Source organism: Dreissena polymorpha, chromosome 6 (genome assembly GCF_020536995.1).
Source record: "Dreissena polymorpha isolate Duluth1 chromosome 6, UMN_Dpol_1.0, whole genome shotgun sequence".
Classification (NCBI taxonomy): domain Eukaryota; kingdom Metazoa; phylum Mollusca; class Bivalvia; order Myida; family Dreissenidae; genus Dreissena; species Dreissena polymorpha.
This window is the reverse complement of record NC_068360.1, coordinates 111,565,357-111,592,082: the sequence shown is the minus strand read 5'-3', so window position 1 is coordinate 111,592,082 and position 26,726 is coordinate 111,565,357. Positions and strand designations below refer to the sequence as shown.

The 26,726-nt window shown below is 33.1% G+C and overlaps 1 protein-coding gene across 6 annotated transcripts in view; it reads left to right on the top strand.

Annotated features, from left to right (window-relative positions):
* Positions 1-26,726, top strand: part of LOC127833710 (E3 ubiquitin-protein ligase rnf213-alpha-like) — a 237,314-nt gene that overhangs the window by 121,653 nt on the left and 88,935 nt on the right. For 3 of the 6 annotated variants that reach the window (XM_052359130.1, XM_052359128.1, XM_052359129.1), the window contains exons 6-21: positions 13,324-13,372; positions 16,529-16,722; positions 17,117-17,385; positions 18,220-18,455; positions 18,751-18,969; positions 19,130-19,304; positions 19,644-19,705; positions 19,889-20,168; positions 21,434-21,535; positions 21,780-21,887; positions 22,767-22,968; positions 23,065-23,349; positions 23,592-24,151; positions 24,295-24,451; positions 25,420-25,631; positions 26,205-26,360. The exons of 1 other annotated variant lie outside the window; for it this stretch is intronic. In XM_052359130.1, coding sequence (XP_052215090.1) covers positions 13,324-13,372; positions 16,529-16,722; positions 17,117-17,385; positions 18,220-18,455; positions 18,751-18,969; positions 19,130-19,304; positions 19,644-19,705; positions 19,889-20,168; positions 21,434-21,535; positions 21,780-21,887; positions 22,767-22,968; positions 23,065-23,349; positions 23,592-24,151; positions 24,295-24,451; positions 25,420-25,631; positions 26,205-26,360 — 3,266 coding nt within the window. Of the gene's footprint in view, positions 1-2,973; positions 3,039-10,768; positions 10,920-11,084; positions 11,540-13,034; positions 13,061-13,225; positions 13,373-16,528; positions 16,723-17,116; positions 17,386-18,219; positions 18,456-18,750; positions 18,970-19,129; positions 19,305-19,643; positions 19,706-19,888; positions 20,169-21,433; positions 21,536-21,779; positions 21,888-22,766; positions 22,969-23,064; positions 23,350-23,591; positions 24,152-24,294; positions 24,452-25,419; positions 25,632-26,204; positions 26,361-26,726 lie in introns of those variants that run through there. 2 more of the 6 variants (XM_052359132.1, XM_052359131.1) reach the window with 2 other exon arrangements.

The window sequence follows — 26,726 nt, the reverse complement described above, 5'->3', positions numbered from 1 at the left end:
GATGTTCTCTTTAATCGTATATTTTTTGCATTTGCAGAATAACTAAATGGCATCAACCCCTTTACAAGTGTAATATGGTGTTAAACAAGTCCATAAAATCATCCGGAATATCGCGTAAATCTATATGCAGTCTATAGGCAAAGAAGCCATTTTGGTGTTAGCTTGTCTAGGTTTTCTTCCCGCTGAGCCACGTGATTAAGTGGGCGGAGCGATCACTGATAAGGCGTCATGTCAATTGTGTTGACAATCGCTTAAGTGGACACCTGGTTTTATATCGATCCGAAAACTACTGTACAACACGATAAGATTAAATATTTTACGGTTTGTTACGACTTAATTTGTTTCTAAGATCTCGATTTTGATTTTGAACAAGACAATTAGCGCAGCTTATTTAAACAAGTTTTGGGACGTTCAAACATTATCTCAGGTTAAAATGATATTCACAACTGAACCGAAAATCGGATATGATCTGATAAAATTATCAAATGTATGTATCAGCAATCCGTCTCTTTCAAAATGAAATTGGTATTCCATTTTTTTGTATACAGGTTTATTATATAATTAACGTAATTTCTGCCCTTGGCTTGAGTCTTAGCGTTAATCATTTTGAGCTCAGCAATGTAAGCTATTTCAATCTAGTGGATTTTGGTCAGCCAAGATACGTAGCCGACACAATGTTTCATTATCCAATCATATCTATTGCTGTGTGATTAACATTCGAATGAAGAGTTATCAAAAATACACTTCATGGAAACTAACTAGAACGCCGACCGACTTCGATAAATATTATAACGCAAGATACGCTTTTATTAAATAGATAAAGCGAATAGCTTATTATATTATAGCAACAACTGTCGTCATTGAACGTGATTTAGAAAGTCCTTTACACGTATATTTTCAACCCCGTTCAAATTAGATGTGTACATGAACAATTAAAAACTGTATATAATTTGCTCTGTCGTCGTATTTCAAAACGACGGAATGCTTTAAAGATTAAAACAAACGCCATGTACCGTAAACTAATGTGTGTGACAATACATTAAAGATTCCATCACTATAATGTCGCAACATATTAAATAGGTCAACACAAATTCAGTTCCAAACAGATCATAGAACACCAAGCACAAATGAGCATTCTAGGAGCATACGTTCGATGTTGTCCGCCTTTTATACTATTTTTCTTGCTTATTGTCTAAGAATCCGTATATCATGCTTTATTGTATGGTAGTAGAACATTTACTTGAAGTTTAACATATGCAAATACTTCTACGTATAGTTATGTTATAGATCAGACAGACATCAATAAGATATTCAAACATTTATTTATTTGGGAAACCTTTAAAAGAATACCCTTACTCGCATTTAAAATTGCCTTCACGAATGCATACAATTAACGCGATTCAATCCATAACTATATTCGCATAGTTGCAAGTAGAAAGGCTAAATGGTCGTGTATGTATTTAAACACGTACCAATTGTTCAATCTATGAATACATTCATAAATGTTTCCCATGTTGTAAGCAAGAATTCCTTTAGTCAAACACATGGCCGCATTCACAAATGGATTTTATGCACATAGCAGTGGTCCAATCCAGTAATATTTGTACCTATAGCGAGTCGGACAAGATTCACTTGTAAATGTTCAACGCTTATAAATCTATGTATTTGTTCATGTGTTTCTTTAAAAATGGACTTTGGAAAGCTTTTTGTTTTAGAAATCTTAAATCATGAAGTAGCCCAAGGCTTGAAGTAAACAATGCAAAACAATTTTTATACACAATAGATGAACACTACATTTACGCACTCGTTTAAAGCAATCGAACTAAGACCATATCTAACTGCGAATCTATTTGTTTAAACAATGTTAACGTATTTACATACCAGGTATCTTTAAAGGGACGTATTCATATTATTTGAATTATGGAATTGAACGTATTGATCTACCAGATTTAGAATACTGTAGATAAAAATGTCCTCCCACTTATCTATTTTACGAAGTGATATGTCAAATCAACACCTTTTTGCGTTGTAGTGCTAACAAGTATTTTATAGTTTTTTTCGCTACGTAAGTCTTAATAGTATGCTCTTATTTGTCAGAGATATGTTTTAAGTCATTTTGCTATATAAGCTATATATAAAACATTCGTTATTGCATATATGTAGTTTTTGAATTAATTTCTTGTAGGCGATACATGTGTTGTTAGCAATTATAACTACCCGCTATACTAGTATAGTACATTCGTATATTTGGGGAGTATGTGACACTCGATTGACAAGTTGTAAGGTCCTAAACAGGACCTTAACTGAACACAAACATATATGGGGTAAAAGATACACTTCGAAAATTATAGCAGATATATTTTTCATATATTAAGGCAATAACAAAAATAACCATTAACACATTTAAACTTGAATTACATTATAACCAAATGCATGTTCATATGCTATTTAAATATAACTGACTGTACGCTCATTCAGTTGAAATCTAATGAAAGTTACTTTACAAATGTATATACTAGTAATATATAATACTATATACTATAATCTACGAAGAATTTTTTTTTGTTTATGATATATTTTTAGGTATTCCAGGCTTAGATTTCTATCATTTTAGCTATTTTCGCTACATTGTATATTGTAGTTAACATAAAGATAAATAAAGTTGTAAAAAAGATCTGTGAGATTAGATTGTATTCAATGATTTACATACTAAAATAGAAAATAACTCATCTATAACTTGTTGAAGATGTGGATGGAAGAATAGAACTTGTTTCATTTAATCAAATATTTCGCACGGTGATCGCGCACTTTGCCCATTACATGTACGTTCTTGTCCGTTGCAGTGCAATCAGATATAATTATTTATATAACACATACTTTATCAATGTTGTGACATACACATATCTTAAAGCAATGTTCTGGAACGAATTGACAGATAACTCGTTTTCAAATTGTTAGATAACATAAATTGAAGAAACATTCGTGCGTAGGGTTTTGCTATGTGAGGAGCTTTGCCTCACTGCTACACAGCGCTTCATGTAAGTATAATTCTTATTGTCGAGATTGTTATGTTATCATTAGGTTATATTCTCTGAGAAAATGTAAAAGCTTGAACATTGAACAACAATTTGACGATGTATTTTGTTTCGAATCCTCATAAGCACAATAATGTATTTATACAGGTTGAAATAATGTGTGTATTGATTAATGATGTTTACCTGCGGTTTTGCCGAAGTTGAAAATTTTGCGGGTACATTTTGTTTTGTTAATACTGCGACCGGGTCATTTGTTACATTGATATTTTGATCGTGTATTTTGTGTCGATTTTTTTAGTGAACAGAAATTTTGCTTCAGGCATGGTCCTCGGAAATCTTGTTAGTTATATTACAAGGGGTAGTGCGATGATACATAGATGTCTTGTTCAGAGACGATCATTCCTTTATTGCATTAATCGGTTTGACTTTTCCTTCGAAAGACAAAGTAAAACTAGCGAACATGCGATCCCTGAGTTTAATAGATCCCTTCCGTTTTGATCGTAGCAGTTGCTTTATTTATCTATATGTCGCTCGCTTTTTATAGAAAGGGGGCGTATAACATGTTTGAGAATAGGCGTGAATCGAAATTAGAACGTAGTGTTAGACTTTACACGAGCATGAGGTGATAAAGTGTGAGCTATCTGATCGGCCATAATTGAACGATGCTAATTTTCTGAAGAAGGCAAGAATATTTCTGTATTATCCTATTCATTTTGAAAATTAAGAACTCCGCTTGAGACGAAAATACGGGATCAACATTAGGAAACATCTGTCATCAACAGCTGACTGGATTTCAAAATAATTTCACGGGCAATGTCTTGATTGAACTTGTCCGTTGTTAAGCCCACATGTGGTATCGCCAATTTTCCGTCATGCACCGTCCTTACGGAGTCGTTCAAATTGATTTGGTGAAGTCGCATAGGCCACTTATTGCACACATTTTAAGGAACTAGATACCAAGAGGTAACAAAAATAGATGACATCGTATAATTCCATGAAATAATAAGAAAACTCTGGAAATAAGATTTGCCAATTTAGTATGAAACTTACGGATAGGAGGCGTAAAGGAACATGTTAGCTGCAAATTTCTCTTAACAAAAAAGGTGGTATTGGAAACGTAACACATCATTAGATTTCTTCTCAAATGCTGGCTCATAAAATAACACTGGCTCAGAAATGTATTCTGGCATAAAAAGAATGCTGATTTATTTTGAAGATCATATTGGATAATTGGGGCAAACGATATTGCTGGCTCATTCATAAGATGACTTCAGTGAAAGCTGAAATAGTCAATAGCCCATAAATTATATAAATGTATAATGTAAGTGTTCTTTGATATCCGCTAATCAAATAAAATTTTATAACACACTGGACAAAAAGACAACTTATATCATTTTTAGAAGTTGTCATTCAATCATTACAAAATGGTATTCGATAAGAATTATTTATAGTGTTTCTATACGTCAAACGCCCTATGTAAATGTTTAAATAGTTAAAACATGTCATTGAAAGAATAACGCACGCATATATATTTATTTCGGTTTGGCGAAATCTTTACCAGCACTGTTCAGGTCATTCATTAAAATCCATGCATTAATGTTGCGTGCCATACATGCAAAGCATTTATAAGCTTGCGAAGAGTGCATTCATTGTTTCATTGTTTATAAATACACGAAATCATTAGCGTGTGGTGACACCTACATAGCACCATACGTCTGTTGAAAATGTTTTCCGCAACATTTGTTTTTTGATTCACAAATGATTACTTCTAAACTTCCTATGAAAATGCAGTGCTTTTCTTGGTTATATAACATGACAAGAAAGAAATTAATAATATTGTGATTATTATTTCGTGACGAATGGTGAATTGCCCTTTTAAGATGAACTTTCGTTATAAGTATCCGATGAATGGCAGTTATTGAGGATCTTATGTATTTTGTGATTCAAACTTAATGGTTTATTAAAGCAGATATACTTACTAATCACGACTGATCAGTGACATTGAATAGTTTTTGCTGCTGTTTGTCACCGACATACTATTCAAACATTTGTGCTACTAGTCCTAACGCACAAGTCGCGCGATTCGAAATACAAACGTAAACACGTATTGAGAAAATGAAATTATGAATGCACGCGCATTCATTTTTAAATAATTACCAATGGTATTATTTATTGCTATATTTGTAGGTTTCTTCTTATATGTGCGCTTAAGAGAACTAGTGGTGAAAATTAGGCCAGCCACCCCAAGGTCATAATTGCATTTCGTATTATTATGAAAACAACGTTTTATCGAAAGGTCTTTAACTGTTAGGTATGTACGGTGAGGAGACAAACCGGACTTCTCCATTTCGACGTGTAAGGGAAACAATGGCATTAAAACAATAGAATTAAAGAAGTTATAATTTGATGTGTTTTAAGAAGTGTAAAGAAGTTCATTTCGTTTTTTTGAATGTTCTCCATTATTTAAGTTGATAAATATAATCTGTATCCGTGCCAGTTGAAACAGTAAAGGAACATTAATTGGTAGTTTTGTTTAATAATTTGCAATAATAAATATAGGATGATTATCAGTTATGTTTATTATTTAATTGAAATACATTGTGCATGCATTCAACAAGCTCATGCGAAGGTCGAATATACATAATATGTAATATAATTTTGGATTAACCAGGTCTGAAGCTGAGGGTCAATACAGTCATCATAGGTATTTTACCAATGCACAATTGTCATATGCATGCATGAACTTTCAGTTAACTAGAATTAAGAATCCCCATTACAACAGTAGGTAGCCCGAAGTAAGTGAATACATTCCTTTTATTTATTAACGCGTTTAGCTTAACTGAGAGAGTAAGTCAAAAATAAATCCCATTGCCAAACAGCTGTCTATACATTCCATGTTGATTTTTGTGTGAATTAAACCATTTAACTGAAGCTCTTTGATACTTTATATTCGAGCATTTATCTAAGCAAAAGGGACCTTTTCAAATGATACTATCATTTTGCAAAGTTATTTACATTTTGATTCCGTCGGATGTGTTTTATTATCATTTTGATTTTATACAATATAAAAGAGTCTCAAATGAAATGATAAGTCATATAAACTTACATCATCACACGTGCTAAAATTTGAAAAGTATACATTATGTCGATTGTACACTCCTGGTTAAAGATGAATGTAATTCAACAACTTTTAACATTTAAATAACTTCACTAATCAAGGTCAACTGGTATTAAATGCAGAGCAGATTAACTGGAACAAGTTATTCGTCTAAAGCATATTATTTAAATGTAAATGCCAATTCTATAGGCTGAAATGTAACCCAATCAAAGTACTGCCCATAAGTATACCTTAATTTTAGACAAACTCCCTCTATATTTGGATTTATTGTTGTTTATGGGTTGTCGCCAATCTTCTTTTAAACAAAGTGACCCAGATTCTTACAAACAAAATTTTCAGTTTCGGACTCAGCAAAAAAACACTTTTGAATCATGTATTACTCGAAATTTCATACTCATGGGCTACAAATCATGTATCGATACTTTTACAAGGTTTATCAGTATAGTATATCATTGCAAATTTTAATCATAATTTCAATTAACATACATCATGCAATCCACAAGAGTTAGAACGGTGAGTCTTTTTACCGTGCAATGAGATGCAAGATTTTACAAATATCCGACCATCTTCATTCTGATGGCTGTCGCTTTACCAGTTAAAAGAAATATTGAGTATGTATTATCACCAAGAATGTTCATACACATGAAGACTGTGATGATCAGCGTCTTGAGTGAATGCCTAAGGCGGTATTTCATGAATGCATTCATAAATGTATAGGTGGCTGCATTAATAAATGCATTGATACATTCACGAATGCATCCATAAAGTGTCTATGGTTGCATCGTTTGAACTATTTATTGAATCATACTTAATACAACGTGTAAGCTCGGTAATAGGAATAAAGATATCAATAAAAAAATAAAAGTTGGTTCCATCCCATTAATTTATACTTATCATTTTGGATTATTGCAAAATGTTCTCAGCATGTTTGATCATGTTAAATTTTATTTACATAAACCTAATATAGCTGAGCATCTATTATGTAAATGATTTTAGCGTTCAAAACCTGTTCAATGAAATGATTCGATTAACAGTGTCACGTGATTCAACACCCTCGTTACAAAGTACTTATATAGAGATAATCAGTGGCATGTTAATCATGATATTAAACAAGGACGAAGCATTCGTGCGCACTACTTTGTTGTATTAGGAGCTTGGTCAAGCTGCTAAACACACTTTTTTGTAAGTACTTTTTGTAAACATATGACATTTGGGTTTGATAATCAGAGAAAAGTTAAATCGTTCACGCTTTAAAATTAAATTAAATACTTAAGCTTAATTATTTGCTGATAATCTACTAAAACACTTTAGAAATAAGGTATAATAAATGTCTTTATTTATTGTCATGTCAATCAAATAAGTTTATACATTTTTATTAAATTTACAAACGTAGGAATGAATCAATAACATATGGTTTTGTAATAAGATATAGTTAATACACCTCAAGAATAAGAAAACATTATAAAAGTTATCATTTTTTGTAACACGTTCAATTTATAAATAGTTTAATCTCGCATAAAAAATTTTATGCATATTTTAACTGATAGTTAAGAACAACTTTACCCATAACATTGAAGAGGCCATATTTATTTATTTAACCCTAACATCACGAAAAGTTGCTCAATTGTACCAATAATGCTTCATTTTAGTATCGGCGTAAATAACCAGAAAATACAATAACACATTAACTCACTTTATTAAAATCAAAGCATAGATATTCAAATTTAAAATTAATAAAACAGCTTTACATTTTGATGTAATTGCATTTTAATTACTCAATCTTTTAATATGCACAAAACCAACAGAATGAAAACTTTATGAGGCATGAAGACACAAAGAAAGTAAAAATATTTACTTAAGTCATTTCGTGTTGACAAGATTTGAGAAATTAGCACCATTTATCTACAGATCATACCAGATTAAAGCAAAATACAGAATGTAAAAATCCCAACTGCATAGTTAGGATGTATATGTACAAATATACATTGTATTGTTTCATATTCATCAAATTACTATCCCATGCCAGAAATCAAAATTGTATACTCTGCTTCCCAATTCGTTAGTAAGGTTATCTCAGTTAGTCACCAAGTGTTAATTAACAATTTTGATGTACAACATGTAAATGTTATTGTGTCGTTTGATTATTCTATTGCAGGGCATCGGTTGCAAATATTGTGCGATTCTTTTCTTTCAATCAACGAACCTGAATACATAATTATTATATGCTGTCTTGATGTTATTGAGTATAAATAGATTTGCATTACTGAGAAGGATACATTGTACCGGTAAAATAATTTATATTTTTAAGAACATTGTAAGCGCTGTTACCGCAAACTATTACTATGCTTAAATCGGTACATTATTGATACATGATAGAAACTCAACAAAAATGTAGCGAATTTAATTCCTTATGATCAAACGACTAAATCAGTTTATTAACTACTATTTTAGCATCCGATTCAAAATATTTACCCTACCGTAAACGTTCTAACACGTCACTATAAATTTATGAATGAAAATTCCGTTAACCAATAACGATTTCAAGGAAGGATTATATTTGCAAACCAAACAGTTGTATTAATTGAAAAACGTTGTTACTTCATGCAACATGTATCATTGTTTAAATAATAAATCACTATAAAATACGTTTGTTGAAGTCTTTAATACATGAACAGGCTGTCGTATATCAAACTAATTTTGAAATATATGTGCCATACGAAGGAAAAGTGCATTCGAAAGATGCAAAATTAACAATTTCTAATAAAGAATCATCACGTCTGTCGTCTGTGTTTTTATTTTGGTGGTATTAATAGTTAGGTTAAAATATACAAATGCATCATCAGTACTAGAGGACTTAAAGTTATTAACTGAATTTGTTTGGTTAATTTTGTATTGTTCAAACTGTGGTTTATATGTATTTAACAAATATTTAAATATATTTACTTTCCTTGTTAAAACTTTGAATTAAATTGTATTTGTGTTCACAAGTAAGACTTAGCATAAAATCTCCTTCATAGCAATCCAAAAAAATAAATCGACTACTAGTGGCACACAAGAACCGATTAATTCGTTTGAAAATATTTTATTCGTTTGAAAATCGTGTAACATAAAAAAAATGTATAAAATAAAATTGAGAGCAAAACACACATTCTAGAACTGCTTTGTTAAAATACCAATACAATATTGGTAAGAAATATTGTATTGGTATTTGAACAAAGCAGTTCTAAAATAATGGCTAAGTATGGACATTTTTATCGAATAAACATTTTTTGCGATAAGCGTTTTACGTTTTTCTTCAATATATTTACTTAGATTTTGTGAGAGTATTTATTTTACCTTTGAAAAATCATATGAATTTAAAGGCACATGTTCAAAATTTGGTAAAATGACGTTTTTCAAAATAATTGTCACATTTTAAATAATGTGAATACATTTTATTTAAACAACAGACCTTCGAAACGTGACGGCAATGTTTTTGGTGAAAATGGTGAATTGCAAAATAAAGTGATTATGGTGTTATATATTGTTCACATATGTGTGTCTTTTTCCATGAACACAACACATGAAACACCATGCTCATGCCAATGACAAGAATTTGGCCACGTGTGTTACTCGAAATGCTCAGGCTTATATATTCGATATGTCGAAAATAAAACGGGTTTATCCTATAATCACATTAAAATGCAAATTTTCAGTCTGATCAATGTCATCAAAAAGCATAATTAGACACTATGAACGGTAAATGTGAGTAATACACATCCCTGAGCGGATTATATATGTTCTCTGCTAATTGCTTTTCATATGACTGAATGTGACAATATTAGACTGTGGCTCTTAGATAAATTTACTTTAAGGTCAAATAGCACATTTTAGAATTTACGTTCCATTTCAATTGAAGCTTACTTTTCTCATATATAGTTTTGACGTGCGACGCGTGCAAAATCCAGGCCTATTTGACGCATTTACTTTGCTAGCGCGTCCGAAATGTGGATAAAAGGATAAAACATTACTGAATGCGCACCGTTTTCTGAGATTTCCACTCGATGATTTAGATAAAATACCAAATTGGTCTGAAATTTAATTAATTTCCTCTTTTTATCTTTGATGCAAAACTTCAGTTTACTTCACAATATTGGAAAACATATTACAAGACATGACTTTGTCATATTAGGTGCTTGTTGGTTCCAATAACGAAACAGCTCTGATAAAAAATACTGGGAGTCGGTTTATCTGTGGGCAAAACATGTTCTCTTGACCCAAGCTCATTGCATATGCAGCATTTAAAATTGGTTTCAATGCCAAACTAAGACGTTTATTAGGAGCATTTAACACTTAATGGTATCACCAATTTTGAATATTCAGTTTGGAATGTTCAGAAGTTCAGATCTTTTCAAGTGTTTTCGAGTATCCTTTTAACTATGGATGCTAACAAGGTTTTAACAATAGTCGAATAATAAAACATAAGTTAACATAAGACATTCACTTAATTTCAAAATATATCCACTTTCTGAAGAGTTGACAGTGTGTCCCGTTGATCCAACGACTTCAGATGATTTACATGTTCTGTTATCTGTGTGCTATATTTAAAAAAAATGTATTGCACAAAATATTTTAGATAGAGTATGGAAAGCGGCACTCTACCATGAAGTGCACTAATTGTGGGAAGGAAGGAATTGGAACGCTATGTGCAGAGTGTTCTCAGGAAAATGACAAAACAGACCAAAACTCTATGCGTGTATCGCCGGAAAAAAATATAGCAAGCTATGGTAAGATGTGCATTAAGTTTAGAAATTGGTTAGTTGTAATGTTCAGTTAAGTAACAACGCAAAATCAACAATAACATGTCTTTAACATTATCAAGTTTTATATTGTTCGTGAATTGTTATAAATTAATTGTTTTAAAGCCTTTAGTCAATATCATTTTTACATAGACAATCAAGCGGTGGAACAACATGAATCGTCTTCTGCCAATAAATGCCGTGGTCCCAACAACGGAGATCAGTACAATTCACACAGCGATGACTCGGAAGAGTATATTACTTGCGATAGTGGTGATGATTCTGAAGGTTCTGTGTACGAAGCGGACCAGAAGAATATGCAATCGACACTAATTTATTCCAGACAGACTTCAGATAATGAACAACACACAGTAAAGGATCACACAACAGACATAACAAATTCTGGTTCACCGAAGTTGCAGCAAAAGAAAACAATCGCTATGCATTCAACAAAAAGCGAAAGCGAAAGTCAAAATGATATCCCCGTTCCAAATATCCAGAACATTGATAATAGCAACATCACACAAAGGACTACAGAAACCAAGTACCAAACTTATGCTGACACATTGCCAATTGTGCCTGCAGTAGGAATCCCTTTCGGACCAGTTGTAAGTATCAATTTTAAGCAGTGCATGCAATATTATTTGTTTATATAAAAATGCGTTGTACACCTGTCTCTAGAGACTTTTTCAATACAATTTTCTTGCTAATTGCATATGTTTTTATTTTATTGCGCCATCTAAAGTTTGACACAATGCTAAACATATGTATTACCCCCAAAGGCTTAGCGTTCACTAAAGATGAATATTAAATTTACAATTGCCTGTCATACAATTGAATGGCGGGATTGCCGACCTGTAAATGAAATGATCCATACCTATAATGCTGGTTTCAAAAATGATATCACCGGGAGTGTTTTATCTGAAACATCTATTTGAAAAACATACATTCTTTACGAAAACCGGGCATTTATTAATCAGTGCAATTCATGTCGCAAGACACATAATTCAAATCACGCTACCAGCCGTTTTTGCGATTTTTTATTACCATACTAGACGAAGTAGTTGTTATCAGAGATTAATAAGAACATCATGTATTATTGTAAAAAATATCTGCTCTACATAAACACATCTCCAGCTTCGCATCTCATGTGCTACGTAATAACAAAAGGTCATCGACTGATCATACTTTTGAAACGATCGAAACTTTCGACTACCGCAATATTGCATTCTTATTTTATTTAATAGAGACTCCAGAAGTCAAAACCTAGTTGCGCTGGTGTTTGTAAGGATTATGTTATTAAATAATATTTAATCAAATGTTTCTTTATTTTTATTTAAAATGATATGCTATTTGGTTTATGTTTTAACACGTTTGTACTTTTTGTGAAAATATGCGCTAAGTGAAATGATAAGCTGGCACACATACTACTTTGAATTGACCGGTGTATTTATCATGAGATTATTTAAACTTTTACTAAGCATAGATGGTCGGAATTTAGAGAATATTAACTTTTAACTATCTATGTGTGTTGGTTAGTGCGAATGAACCCTTACTGATATTATTCTATTTAAGTCCGCATATCGAGCAAACAGAATTTTCAGATATAATTTAGACATGTCAGCTTAACGGGCAGCCAGCAATGATTTTAAGTTGTCTGACAGTAGTTGGTGTTATGACATCATTGAAGGCTTTGCGTTGAGATTATTGAAAATAATACTTGATTCTTGAGGCGAATTTAGCAGAGCGTTAAATACTTAAAACATGATTACATATATTTGACACATTTGAGGCGTAAATGGATAGTAATATTGGAAGAATTTCGAGGTATAATCTGATTAAGCAAACGTCTTAATGTGCATATCCGTGCGTATATATCATTGTACTTTTAAAAATAAAAAGCATATGAGCATCTTACTACGTTACAAACATGATCTAGTTATATCAAAAAGAATATGAAATGTTTCCATTGGTCACCGAGCCATTCATCGAATAATAATCATAACTAGTGTGGATCTGATACTTGCATTTTAATTTGAAAGAATTGTTGAGCGGTTTTTACTATTCATATTTAGTAAATTATATGTATTTCTTTACTTTCAGGTTACAAAGGGCATGACGAAAATTAGGTATATCTACTAGTTTTGCATTGTATCGGAAGAGTCGCTTAATTTTTTTCGCCATCTTCTGAAAATATAATTATGTAATAATATAATGGAGGCTTTTGGTTTATTATTGTTAAAAACAAAAAGAATGCACTCACGTTTATATGTAAAAATTAAATTTTATTTTAGTGAGACATTGGTTGTCCGTTTCCATGTTTATTTATCAATTGAATTGATGAGCAAACCTGAAGATCGATTCTACATAAGATTTGGTAATGAAAACTTAGATGGATGGAACAGCTTAAAGCATGAAATGAAAAAAGTTTGTCACGAAAAGTAAGTATGAAACTTGTTAATACTTGTAAAGAAAAAATGGTTTTGTTGGTCATGATCGTATTATGTATGTTGTTCAGGAACATTCCTGTTGCAATGATTGTTGTTTTGCTTACCTGCGCAATGCGCATGAGCAGTTTTGGAATCGCCTTACATCCGTAAATCTAACGACATTTTAAACCAGTTTAAACCACTTTTAAGTAATTCACATCGTTTCGGTCCCCTGTATAGGAAGGTCATCAAAGCTAAAGGTCAATTTGAAAAACAAAACGCTTACTCCCCTGAAACAGGAGGGCTCATGAGTTGAATATTGTGTGCGTAGCATAATATAGTCAGCATCTAAATAGTTTGTTCAAATTGAACTTCTAAATGTAAAATTTCACAAGCCCCAATAGTAACTTTATTTAAACTCACTTAGAATTAGGTAAAAGGTAAATTAGAGGGACTTGTTTACAGTTTGATAAAATAACGATTTTCAAAATATGTGGCATATATTAAAAAACGAATGTATGCATCGTGTGTAAATAAGCGAAATAACGCTTTTTAGTAAGAAATATGGTTGCAATATATGCTCATGTACGGATCAATAGTTTTCGGTAAAATAATTAAGCATTCTAACGCTTTTCCTCGATCATTTGAATAATACGTTGATTATAAGTATACCGGTTATGTTTCCCTGTATGTAATGTATAGAAGAACACGACCTCTGCCGTTTCCTGTCAGAAGTAATGGCTGCAAAAGTTTTCGTAAAGTTTCATGCGCCTTTTCTACGAATAGCGTGTCTTCTTAAGATTGCTCTCCACAGCTCTGTTGATTCATAATGCGTCGCCACTTTATTATCCCCACGCTTTTTGAAAAGCGTGGGGATATTGTGGTTATCCCCGCCGTCTGTCCGTCTGTCCGTCCGTCTGTCCGTCCGTCTGTCCGTCCGTCTGTCCGTCCTGGCCACTATCTCCTCCTACACTAAAAGCGCTAGAACCTTGAAACTTACACACACGGTAGCTATGAGCATATGTGTGACCCTGCACTATTTGGAATTTTGATCTGACCCCTGGATTAAAAGTTATGGGGGTTGGGGTGGGGCCGGGTCAGAGATTTTCACTCATTTTTTATGTTATTTTACATTCACTTCTTCATTTCTACACCGATTTACTTCAAATTGATACTGAACATCTCTTATGACAATAGCGTATATCTCAACTATTCACGGCCCCATTACCAACTCTGGGGCGCCCCGCACACATAGACCACGCCCAACCAAAATTGCCTTTTACAAAATTTCTTTATTTCTACACCGATTCATTTCAAATTGATACTGAACTCTTATGACTATACGGTCAATCTCAACTGTACATGGCCCCATTACCAACCCTGGGGCGCCCCGCCCACATAGGCCACACCCACCCAAAATTGTATTTTCCTATAATTTCTTCATTTCTACACCGATTCACTTCTAATTGATACTTAACTTCTCTTATGACAATACGGTCAATCTCAACTATGCATGGCCCCATTACCAACCCTGGGGCGCCCCGCCCACATACGCCACACCCACCCAAAATTGTCTTTTACTGTAACTTCTTCATTTCTACACCGATTCACTTCTAGTTGATACTGAACATCTCTAATGACAAAACGGTCAATCTCAACTATGCATGGCCCCATTACCAACCCTGGGGCGCCCCTGGGGCAAACATGCGGCATGGGGATACGCGTCGGCCTCTGCCGCGCCATTTTTAGTTAACGTTGGTTCCATACTTTCTAAAATTTTACATCCTCCCTCTGAACTTTCTGCTGTCTGAATAAGATTATTTCAATTCGTTGACGATTCTTTTCAACCGATTGACACAATATTCGCAGTTTTCATTTTGAAGCGTCCAATATATTGGCTTTGAAATATCCAATATCTCGTTGTTGCGAGTAGACTGTAGCCAGTTTCTTTCAACATCTCATTTAATGCTATCATCCTTTCAATTTGTTTTTTTTTTGGAGGACAATACAACAGTGTAACCTTGTTATTGATTTTCAAGCTCTTAAATTCTGATAGAAAGTGTGTTCTTTGTTGTATAGGAGCTGCTATTATTCGAAAACTATTTTTATAACATGGGAACTACTTCCGAAAAACAACCTACGATAAATTAGAAATTCTTGGCTAAACGACCATTCAAAATATATTACAAATTAGAAATCACTGCCAAATCTGGATCATATTCTCTTGAGGTTTTGCAACGCCACTTACCGTTGATTTAAATCTAAAAATGGAAGTCTATTATCCCCTTATTTGTATACTAAAAACGAAGAATATGGCATTTCTGCCGCCATGTTGCAATATTTCGTATTTTCAGTTCGTAGTGGCCCTTAGCTAAGTTTGTTCAAATGAAGTATCTGGGTCAACATTGACTAAGCACATCTTGTAAACAGTTATATTGTAATCATAATTTTTAAAATCACAATCCAAAATGCTCATGTATTTGATTTTTTTTATATGTCATCAGAAAGAGTCATCCTAAAAGTTAGTTCAAATAAGGCCTTCTACTTTAACGGGCCACGGTGCGAAAAACTTTATATGAACCATCTTGTAGTTCATTTTAGTCTTTAAAAATGATTTTTATGAGATATACATTTGTCGGGTCTTGATTGTTAAATGCTAGATGTGCTCGACTTTAAAATGCATTCAGAGCTCTTCTCGAACTTACACATTTATTTAAATTCGGATAGTCCTCTATCACGTTTTCAAAATTCTGCTAAAACAGGCCTCGTCCTGAGGAGAAGCAGAGGGATCTGATGTTTAATATAGAATGGTAAACGTTTTTACGTGTGTGACTAGAGTAAAACCAAACAACGCATTTTGTTTACATTGAATATGTGGTCATGGATTGTTTTGTATAATCAATGCCCTGAGTTATTTTGTACTTAAAGAAAACCTATTGTTGAACACTTCCCTAAGAACAAATCTGTTCATAACATGTAAGCTCAGTTTTAACAAACACGTGATTAGCAAAATATCGTAATGTTCTTCTAAACAGTAATAAAATAGGTGAGCGATCAAAGATCATCTATGCCATTATATTTAAAATGGTATAGCGCACATCAACTTAACATTGCTTCGAAAGATTCGGTGATATGTATTAAACTAAAGCATTTTTACCTTATTTGTAGGAAATATGAAGGGAAATGCTTCGAATATGAATATTCCATTCCCATACAGCGTAGGTTGCTTAAGAATGGCATCGATTATAAATACGTTGTTGTTAACTCAAAGTCAAAGAAAGAACATTGGGAAAATTACAAATCAAGACACCCCAATCACAACAGACTACTAAGAGCAAGTGGTCTTTTTGAGACATCTAATGGTAAGAATGATTCATTTGCTCTTTCTTCGAACATCAATCGATTTCGTGGTTTCCTTTTACCATTTAAGTCGTGTTTGTTTTCTAGCAACCGTATGTGTTGCGTATCGAACATTAAGGTTTAACTATTTTTTAAATAGTGGTATTTGTTGTTTCCGACATGTAAATAATGTACTTACGTTACAAATAAGTCGCTACGACGATCGCAATTGATAATCTACAAAATATTCGAAGCTAATTTAGAACTGAAAACAGAGACAACTTGACACGAAAAAGTAAGCATCAAGATTCTCGTGTTTGGTGTAAACATGCGTATGAATTATCATTTCACAGTTTGCTTGCTGTGTTAAATAGTGTTCCATTATTGATTATTAAGTTTAATACAATTTGATTGAAGGCTTCTGGCATCAGTATGATGGAATTGTTCTTCCTGAATCCGGGCTATTCCAAAAGGCATTAAGCTTCTTCGCTTCGGACAACAAGCACCTTGCGTTAGGTTATTTAAATGACCTTACTCCGGAGCTGTTTACCCGTCCGATCAGTGAAGCAAACCGTTCATCAATCAAAGGCGACATTGACCACTGTATTATGCTGTTTGATGGAGTACTACGAGTTTATGTTACTGATATGGAGTATTGGAAATCTACAGATGAATTTCACAGCGAGGTATTCATCGCGTATTTAGTAGAAACAATGTTATACTACCCTATACAGAGAAGACTGGAATCAGACCGCCCTGTGCTCAGGGCGTCGAGTTTTTTTTTTTGTCCTAGGGGCATTACTCACAACCTTTCAGAGTTGTCAACAAGAGTCTTATTCGTCATGATTTTACAGTAATAGATCCCAGGATCTTATACGGACTGATCTCCAACTCACAAACCAAACTAGTTTATACGTTATAAACGATTGACACTTACAAAGTCATATAATTCGTAGATTTTTCTTTCTCCATTTAAAAAAAGGTTAACGACTAATCCAATTGGCACGATTTACTTCAAGATCTTATGAGCTCAGATACGATCACCGCCATTGATTTATGATATTTTAATCAATTGAATATCAAGTGATAATTGGCCATATTTTAAAAACTTTGAGAGGTATTAAGTTGACACTTACCCCATATGTTGACATAACTCATTTAAGAAAGGTAAACTGCATCAGTATCATAACTCCTGCTTTCAAACTTATAGAGACTCAAAACGCGAAAATGCTATCGTGGACATTAATCGAAAATTATATCAGGTATCAACATTTAACGTTAAAACTATAAAGGTGACATTAAGGGGAATCGTATTTTACAATTTCCACTTGATTAAATAATATTTAGTTATTAACCTCATTTAATTTTTTGTCATAACATGTTTTAAAGTAAATAGTTTTCGAACTAATAAAATGTTTTTTCCTTTTTTCATTTTATTAACTTGTCTTATTATTATTTCTATAATTGATAAATTGTTACAAAATAATAATTATATGCTTTATTTGTTAAAAATCTTTTAGGTAACAAAACCCAAACTTGCTGCGGTCATTGATTTAATTTCAAGCAAACCATCAAACCAAAGAAGTGAAAACCGAGTTCTCCAAGCTTTGAGTGCAGTTGTTATTTGCCAGTGCTTTGGAATTGTTCTGAAAATGGAAACATGGGAACGCTTGTGTGAATGTTTGCTTTTGTCATTAGATGCTGACAATCAACAAGTAGTGGAAATTGAATCTATTTGCACACATTTTAGAGAAGTGTAAGCCATGTAATTTAAAACTAGCAAATAACGTTTTGCTTAGTCTGCTTCTGGTATTTCAGGTTTATCTGTATGAGTAATATTTCCGTATATCAGACGACGTGTCGTACTCTACCATTATTTAGCGATCATCACGATCTATGTCATCTGTATTACCTCAACGTACTATGCAGTTGATTTATTTTGAACATGAGGCTTGTCCGTTTGATAATGTAATCAAGCCATTAATGATAATTAACGGACATCGCGTACTATTCCGACTCATTTTATTATAATACATTATTTCTTATTTCAGCAACATTCCAAAGGCTCTTGTTTACATCGTCAACTGTTTTATCAAATACAGCAACAGTGATAAACCTTCGTGGTTATTTTGCCTACCTCTTCTGCACATCACATCTGCTATCTGTACACCATTCAATGAACCAAACCGCAATCTAGATATTCAATCGGAAAAGTGGTGGGGAACAGACCATGTGCGCGAAGTTGCATATAAAACAAGTTTACGAAAATGGTTTGTGAATCCTTTTCTTCTTGAATATAATTTCATTTAAAATTAATTTTGCTCTCAGTTAATTTACGGTCATGTATACATTTTCAGTTTAGTTAAAAACAACAAAGGAATATTCACATTGCACAGTAAGCTGTACGTTTTATTTTGTTTATGATTACAGTAACCATGAAGACGTCATTCGGAAATTGAAGCCTCTGTACAAAATGGACTGTTATCTATCAAGATCAATCGCAAGGACTTTAAGCACACAAGATAATAATGTTTTCATTTCTGATCTACTTTCTTTGGAAACAGTGTGTGCAATTTTACTTCAACGGACTCGAGAAAAAATCAAGGTTTCATATTTGTTATGTATGTGACTATATATTCCTGAATGAATATGGTAAAGTATAGCTGTATGTCGGTCTGTAGCCCTCTTTTGTTTCCGCTTCAAATTACTACACATAAATTAACATATTTTAAGCATTATATTATATTTGATCATCAATAAAATCGTTGCTAGGGTCATCGGATGATATTCAATTGGTCATTATAGACATTCTGCCCTATTAGTCATACCATCCCCCTTTCAAAACAAACCTAGCTTGATAAGTGACCAATTTATAAAAAAATGCAGAAGTATTTAAATCTTTTTATATTACAACAAAGTAATTTACAATTTTGTTTTCTTCAAGATGGATGAAGCGTTTGAAAATGTCACCATTCGCCTGCAGAGTAAATTAGATGACAATGAAAGGTATGGTATCAAATTAATCCAGCAGTATCATGTCTGACAACAATATAAAATATAATACTTTGCAAACAAAAACCTTAATTATTGAGTTACATAAACATTATAACAAAAAAATGAAATCAACATTACAATAATTAAATTCACATTCAGGAATACATTAATATCATGCGCATTTTGTCTGTTTAGTTCAGAAGAACAGTGTTGGCTTGCGTACAAAATAACGTTTGAGTTGTTTGTTCAACACGAGTGGAAACTTAACCTCAACTCGATGCTGACCTGTGTGCACGTATTTCTGCACTGTGTCGCGCGATATGACAGACGACTTAAAGATAGAACATCACATACAAACGTGAACTCTGGAAAACCGGCAGAATGTGAACACTTGGAATATTTGAACAAAATTGCAGATAAATGTTTGACTCGTCTATGCACTATTACTCACATGCCTTTGCTGGATCGACTCAAGGTCTGTTATTGTTCGTGTCCCATTCATAGTAATATGCTCCTGAAATAACAAGAACTATCAAACAGTGACCGTATTTGTATACGGTTTGAAATTTTCTTTAAAAAAATCTTAGAAATATTGAAACGTTTAACATAGTAAAAACGTAGACATGATAAAAAAAATAGTTTATTAAAATAGAAGTAATACAACAATTCAACGAGAGGGCAGCTTGTTCAGGCACACTAGACACATGCCTATACATTTCCACAGAGATTAACAAAACATGTCATACAAACTGAATGGGAGGCGGAGGGGGATATAGGCGAGTAGGTCATCCTTCTCAGTGTCGATATGAAATTGTGTGAAAAATCTAATTTATCTTAAGTTAGGGTTTGTTCATTAATCCAATATACCAACACAATAATATAGATACTTCTAATGAGATTTGGATACACTTAACGTAAGTTGTATGCATTAAAAATTAAACACCACTGATTGACGAATGGCGTTTTTTTACTGTTAATGTGAGAACACGTCACATATTTGGCCAGACGATGTAGCTCAAACACAATAGGTCTTCGTTATGCTTAACATTAAAATGGTCTTTAAAATGCCAGCAAACTTCCGACAGCATCCGGACATTTATCATCTTGGCCATTCATTAAAATATATCATGCTTGGTGACGTTTTATTGAAGAAGAGCAGTAAACGAATTTAACTTATCCTTTATGATTAGATTGTTAAACGCGATGTACAGGACATTGGTTGCTCTTTGTGAATGTTTGAATTTTACTAGTTGATGTAGATAATTACTTTCAAGAAAGACAAACGAATACATTATTTATATAATACTTTTCTATGAACATAATTGAAATAAATATTTAACCATTTTTGGAAATCGATACATTTTTCTTGTTATACTACTTTAAGACGATTGATACATATAAACATAAATAAATCCGGTGAAGCCTAAGAATCACTATGTTTGTCAAAAATGACGTCATCAATGGTTGAGGAATCATAATATTATGGCCGTATTATAATAATTTGTGCGCGTTTGTGGATGATTTAAATCTATTTTTATTTCTTATTTGTGTATATGAAAATATGCTTGTGTTTGTGTTTTTCTCGGTGCAGTGAAAAAATAGAATATCATATATTTACAAAATACGAATATTTTGTTTCACTACGAACATTCTCAATTCGAATTAAACTATTAAATTTTACATTATCCTGCACAATGTTCTGTGCGATATGCATGATTATTACGTTTGTTTTATTTACAGGCTTGGAATCTTGCGTTTCCTGAAACTTTACCGTCCGAGATTGTACTCGAAAAATGGATTGCTAAGGCTTCAAATATATTTGAGACACATTTTTATTCTCGTGTATGTATCAATCACGATTTTTGTGTGAACGAGAAATAGTGAAAACAAAATTAATAGTAAAGAATTGGCTCTCCTTGAGAGATCCTTAATAAATTCTTTGAGAATACAATAAAACACTGACGGGATTTATATATTTTATTCATTATTCTTTCGCATTGTTTCAATGTATTAATAAGACTGGAATCTTAAAGCAAGTTATGGGGTTTGTGATATTAATTGGGTAATCTTATCTTGATAAACACAGGTCACGATGTCTCAAACCAACAGGGAAGCGTTTCTAGAGCACTATTGTTCAGGAAATGGAAGTTACAGCCAGCCAATGCACACATGCCTTAGCACCGTGGCATTTAAGGTAATATATTTTGATTTAAACACTTACAAAAGAGCGTCGATACTTCATATATTGCACATTGATTTGAAACATAAGATCATAAGCATGAACAACTCAAAGCTCAACTCAAGTATTAAACACGACAGTCCTGTCGTAAAGTTTTAAAGCACATGGCTTCGATGATATATTGTAATCTGGATCGATATATTCATGAACACTGTCAACCTTTTGTAATTTAAAGCATTACGATAAACAAAGACTCGTTTTATTTATCCAACAAAGTGCCTAGGACTATGTGGAACTTTATGCCTCTAAACTATTATTTTCTCTACACTTTGCATAGGCTATACATCCGCGTCCTTGTTTGAAAGTACGAACACGGAACTGAGTGATGTAATCAGATTAAAGTTGTAATATACGCTATTTCTGTACGATTACTGCCCTTTACATTTTGAAACATGAAAGATTAGAATCATAAATGTTTGCACAAGGTTCAACTCTTAAAGATCAGTTACTGCTGTTTGACCTAAATATACGCAGTTTCAGAAGCTACTTTTTTCATAAGTTAGTGTCCAGGATTTTCGTAAAGTCCACAACTATACCTGCTGATGGAAATTATATGCAGTATGTTCGCAGAAATGTGTAATGAAGCTGCCGTTCAAATCAAAAATTATAAACCTGGTTAAATCGACTAAAGTCTAACAAACACAGATGAAATATCGACGGTCGAAAGTTACCTGTTAGTTAATATACATAGTTTGTATACATCGCATAACAGTGTTCTCTTCTGGAAAACACTATCAATTGTGTTATTCTGTTAATACTTAAGTTTGGTTGTATTGTGATTATATCTTTATAGGTACAGTAAATGGTATTTAATTAATCTGCAACATATTTCAGGTTATTGAGAGTGGCAATCTGAATATAAACGCTTCCCGAATGACACAATCAGGGATTCCGAAGTATGCCGATCTTATGTCAAAACTGTTCCTTAAACAATGGGGACCGTTTTCGAGTACAACTGATGTTTATGCTGTTCTGGAGCAGGCTTTGACATGGGTACCAATGAAGCAGTTCATTGAGCATCATCATACACACACTGGTAAAATAAAGACTTGCTCATGCATAGTTGTGTTACATTCCGTATGTCAATATAAAAGGAAATGCATTGTTTTTCACAATAAAAATACTTTTTTAGCTGATCCTGAGAAAATGTGTCTCTTGACCAAGCAAACAGCCTCACAACTGTCTGATATCTGCTGTGTGTTGCAAGACTTTGGGCAGTCGATAATCGACGGGACAGTAACTGTTGATTTACTTGATTTGATAAGCAGACATGAAAACCAGTTCTGTAATATTTACGTGTGTTTAAATGATGTAAATATGGCTTTGCAAATTGAATGCAGAAAAAAAGAATTACACGCGTTTAAACAACAAGCTGGTCTGATGCAAGAGTTCGTTAACAAATGCCAACACGATCAAGGTAAATGACAGGATATTATTTATGTAAATATTAATTTAGTCAACGTTCAAATGTCGTTAAGTTCTTTAATATTTTAAAGCTGTCGCAACTCATTTGAGAGGTATATGTCATTTGGTAGAACTATGACATTTAAATAAATAAGAGTTTTATTCAATATAATAATATAATAATTTATACAGGTTTATAGTTTATATCAAACAGGACTTTAAAACAGTCATTCTGTTGTTTTGTTGTTTTTCCAGTTGAACAAATCCGTGACATTTTAAATAGAACAATCTGGAATCAAAAGATGTGTGACCTTTGTGATACAAATAAGTGTCAAAATGTTACATTTGCTGGTGTATATGTTCCACAAGTGTTAGCCTTTGCTGCATTTCCAAGCGTGGTTGATATTTTAGAAGAATTTTCTGAACGCCAAAACAGTTATTTATTCAAGGCATTTTGGGATCAACGACGCACGTATTTAAATACCAGCGGCCTGTCCATTGATGAAATTATTGACCAAGTATGGCTTCCTGTAGATGAACTTTGGCAGTCGTTTGGAAGAAAAATTGAGTCGCGAACTATGTTATTTGAAACATTTCAACAAAACCTTGGGAAGGTCTTTGAAAACGATGATGAACGTCTTGAGCAGGAAGTTATGGCATTCGGGTTACATCAAGCCGTGGCTTTTGAATGTGTGCAGAACTATAATGATCTTCGAAACATTGAATCAAGCATTGCCAATGCATCGCTTTTTTTAGAAATAAAACAACACCTTAATCTTCGTGGTGATTTTTTCAACCTAGAGGAAATTTCCAACGTATGTCACACATTTTTGTATGTTGGTTCTAAACTTAAATGACAATTTCATTAATAAGGAGAACTGCTTAGATGCATTTTGTTTGTATATGGGCATATTTCATATTTTTATTTGTAGAACATTTTATTGTTTTTTATTTTTAGTTTTCAGAAAGAAAATTTGAACTAGATAAAGTAGATGAACATGTAATGCAATCATGTGCAACCCTGATGTCAATTACAGTCGAGGAAAGAGATTGTTTAAAGGCGTTCATGAAATGCAAGCCACTTATAACCTGGCTGCAACAATCTATGGCTGGTGGTGAGTAGCACAGAATGAACTAAGCTAACAACTTATTTAATTTATTTTCCTTGTTATTTTCTTCTAAGATGTTTTTCTAATGCCCCAAGTTACGCCTCTGAGACCAAAAATGGTCAACCGATCATATGTTATTTAGGGACTCAATTGCAAAATAACTTCAAAATTGCCTCTTCTCTGAAAAGTTTGGTTTGTATACCGTCTCATCAAGTTTAAATGCCCCTGAAGCAATAATTACCGTCCCCCTCCTTGTGGATAACTTGTTACCTCATGTATTTTTTGAAAACTTAAAAACGGTTATTTCTTAATCAGCATCATAGAGTGGACGTTTGTGACAATCTTGTCCCTGAAATTAAAACCGAAACACTCAGGGAGTCACAGGTTCATTATTAGACATATATTTATTCAATAAGTTGGACATCTTCTTTCTTAGAGCTTTGATGTGTGCTATGTAACATCACACAATGATAATGTACGATGCTGACACATGCGCGTATGGCAAAAGACTGCCAAACTCTCGGGTCATAATTTGATAAACACTTTCATAACAAGACCTAAATAAAATCACTGATAAAAAATAGAGATGTCTTATTTGATATGGAACTTTTGGTAATGGTTGTATGCTTATGAATTTCATAAAATGTCCTTGTGGTTAAGAATGAAATGTGTCAAATTATGTATATTACTTTTGCAGAATGAAGATTTTTATATTACAAAACTACGTGGACCAGGGCTAGTGTATTTGATTGTTTTGATTGTTTCGAACATGTTTCTGGAGTAAAAAAGCATATCTCGGATTGGAGTCTAGGGCCATATTGTTTAAGTTTTTTTATCTCATATAAGATATTTCATTCGTTTGGTCCAAAATATCTGACACCATTTCGTCTTTAAGAAAACTAGAGAATGAAAATGACTGAATCATTTTTATGATGTATATGCGCGTATAGATTGCAATGTGTTTGTAATTTCAGAGGAACTTAAAGTTTTCATTGACTTAGCCATGATGTCGGCAGGCGATGAGCCAATAAATATTGGGAAAGTACAGTGTCTACATTCGGCTGTTACTGGATATTCACCACTTATTTTCGAGCTGGACGCAAACAGTAGTTACACGCAGCTTCTAGATAAATGTAAAACGGTGTGGAAAGAGTTGCAGACAAATCCTGAATTGCCAAACCAAATCGTATGAACCTTTTTTGTCTGTGTTGAGGCTAATAATGCGATCGTACATAAATGTTAAATCATCCCGATGCGCATTTTAAATTATATACAACAGTAATACTGAACATATTCTAAAATAGACATTATATGCATCTATTGACGATTTAAAAACCAAAAAATGTTAAAGCGTTGCAACGCGAAACGATTGAATAATTTTGAGAGTTCTGTTGTTGTCGCTATATTGTGTGAAGCTACGAGGATTGCTTATATAAAGTATAAAATACATCCTTCAATGTATTAGCACGGATGGCCGAGTGGTCTAAATAGGTAGACTTTTACTCCAGGACTCCAGGGGTCAGTGGTTGGAGCCCTGTTGAGGGTTACTTTTTTTCTTGTTTTACTTGTATTCTTGATATTTTACTGGCGCTTTTTAGATTCCATGTTTTTATTAATCAATATAAAACATTTAAAGACAAACTTCAATACATGCCAAAATCTGTGAAAATGCCCCTTTAATGAATTGTACTATATTTCGATTGACATGTTTCATTGCTTATCCATTAACATTTCACGGTTTTGTTATACATTGCAATAGATCGACACAAACAGCCAATTGGCGTGGCTCGAAGAAATAAAAAAAGCTCACGGATCTGTGGAAGTCACGTCACTGAAGCAAGCGGAAGCAATTAACAATGACGGAATGTACATAGTTGGCATCGATGCCGAGGGTGGTTATCAAGGGGAAAAAATGGTATACGATCCTTCATACTTGATGTTATATACCTGTTGTATACCTGTTATATTCAAATACCATGATCTGCATCACTTAACTCTTCATATATTTTTAGGTTTCCGTTTATTTTGTTCAAAAAACATAGCATTATTAACACTAGTTTTACATCCAATAAGAAACATTAGCAATTGAAGCACCCGGACAAAGCTTGTATTATCATTCGGAGCAAATGAATGCATGGTTTTGAGCATGATATCTCGAGTAGTCTAATATATTGTTGAATATTTGACATGAAAGAGACTCATTATATTGCCTTTCCTACGGAAAAGCAATTAGAATAAAACGAACGCTTTGTGTTCGTTGTTGACAATAGACAAAACCTCG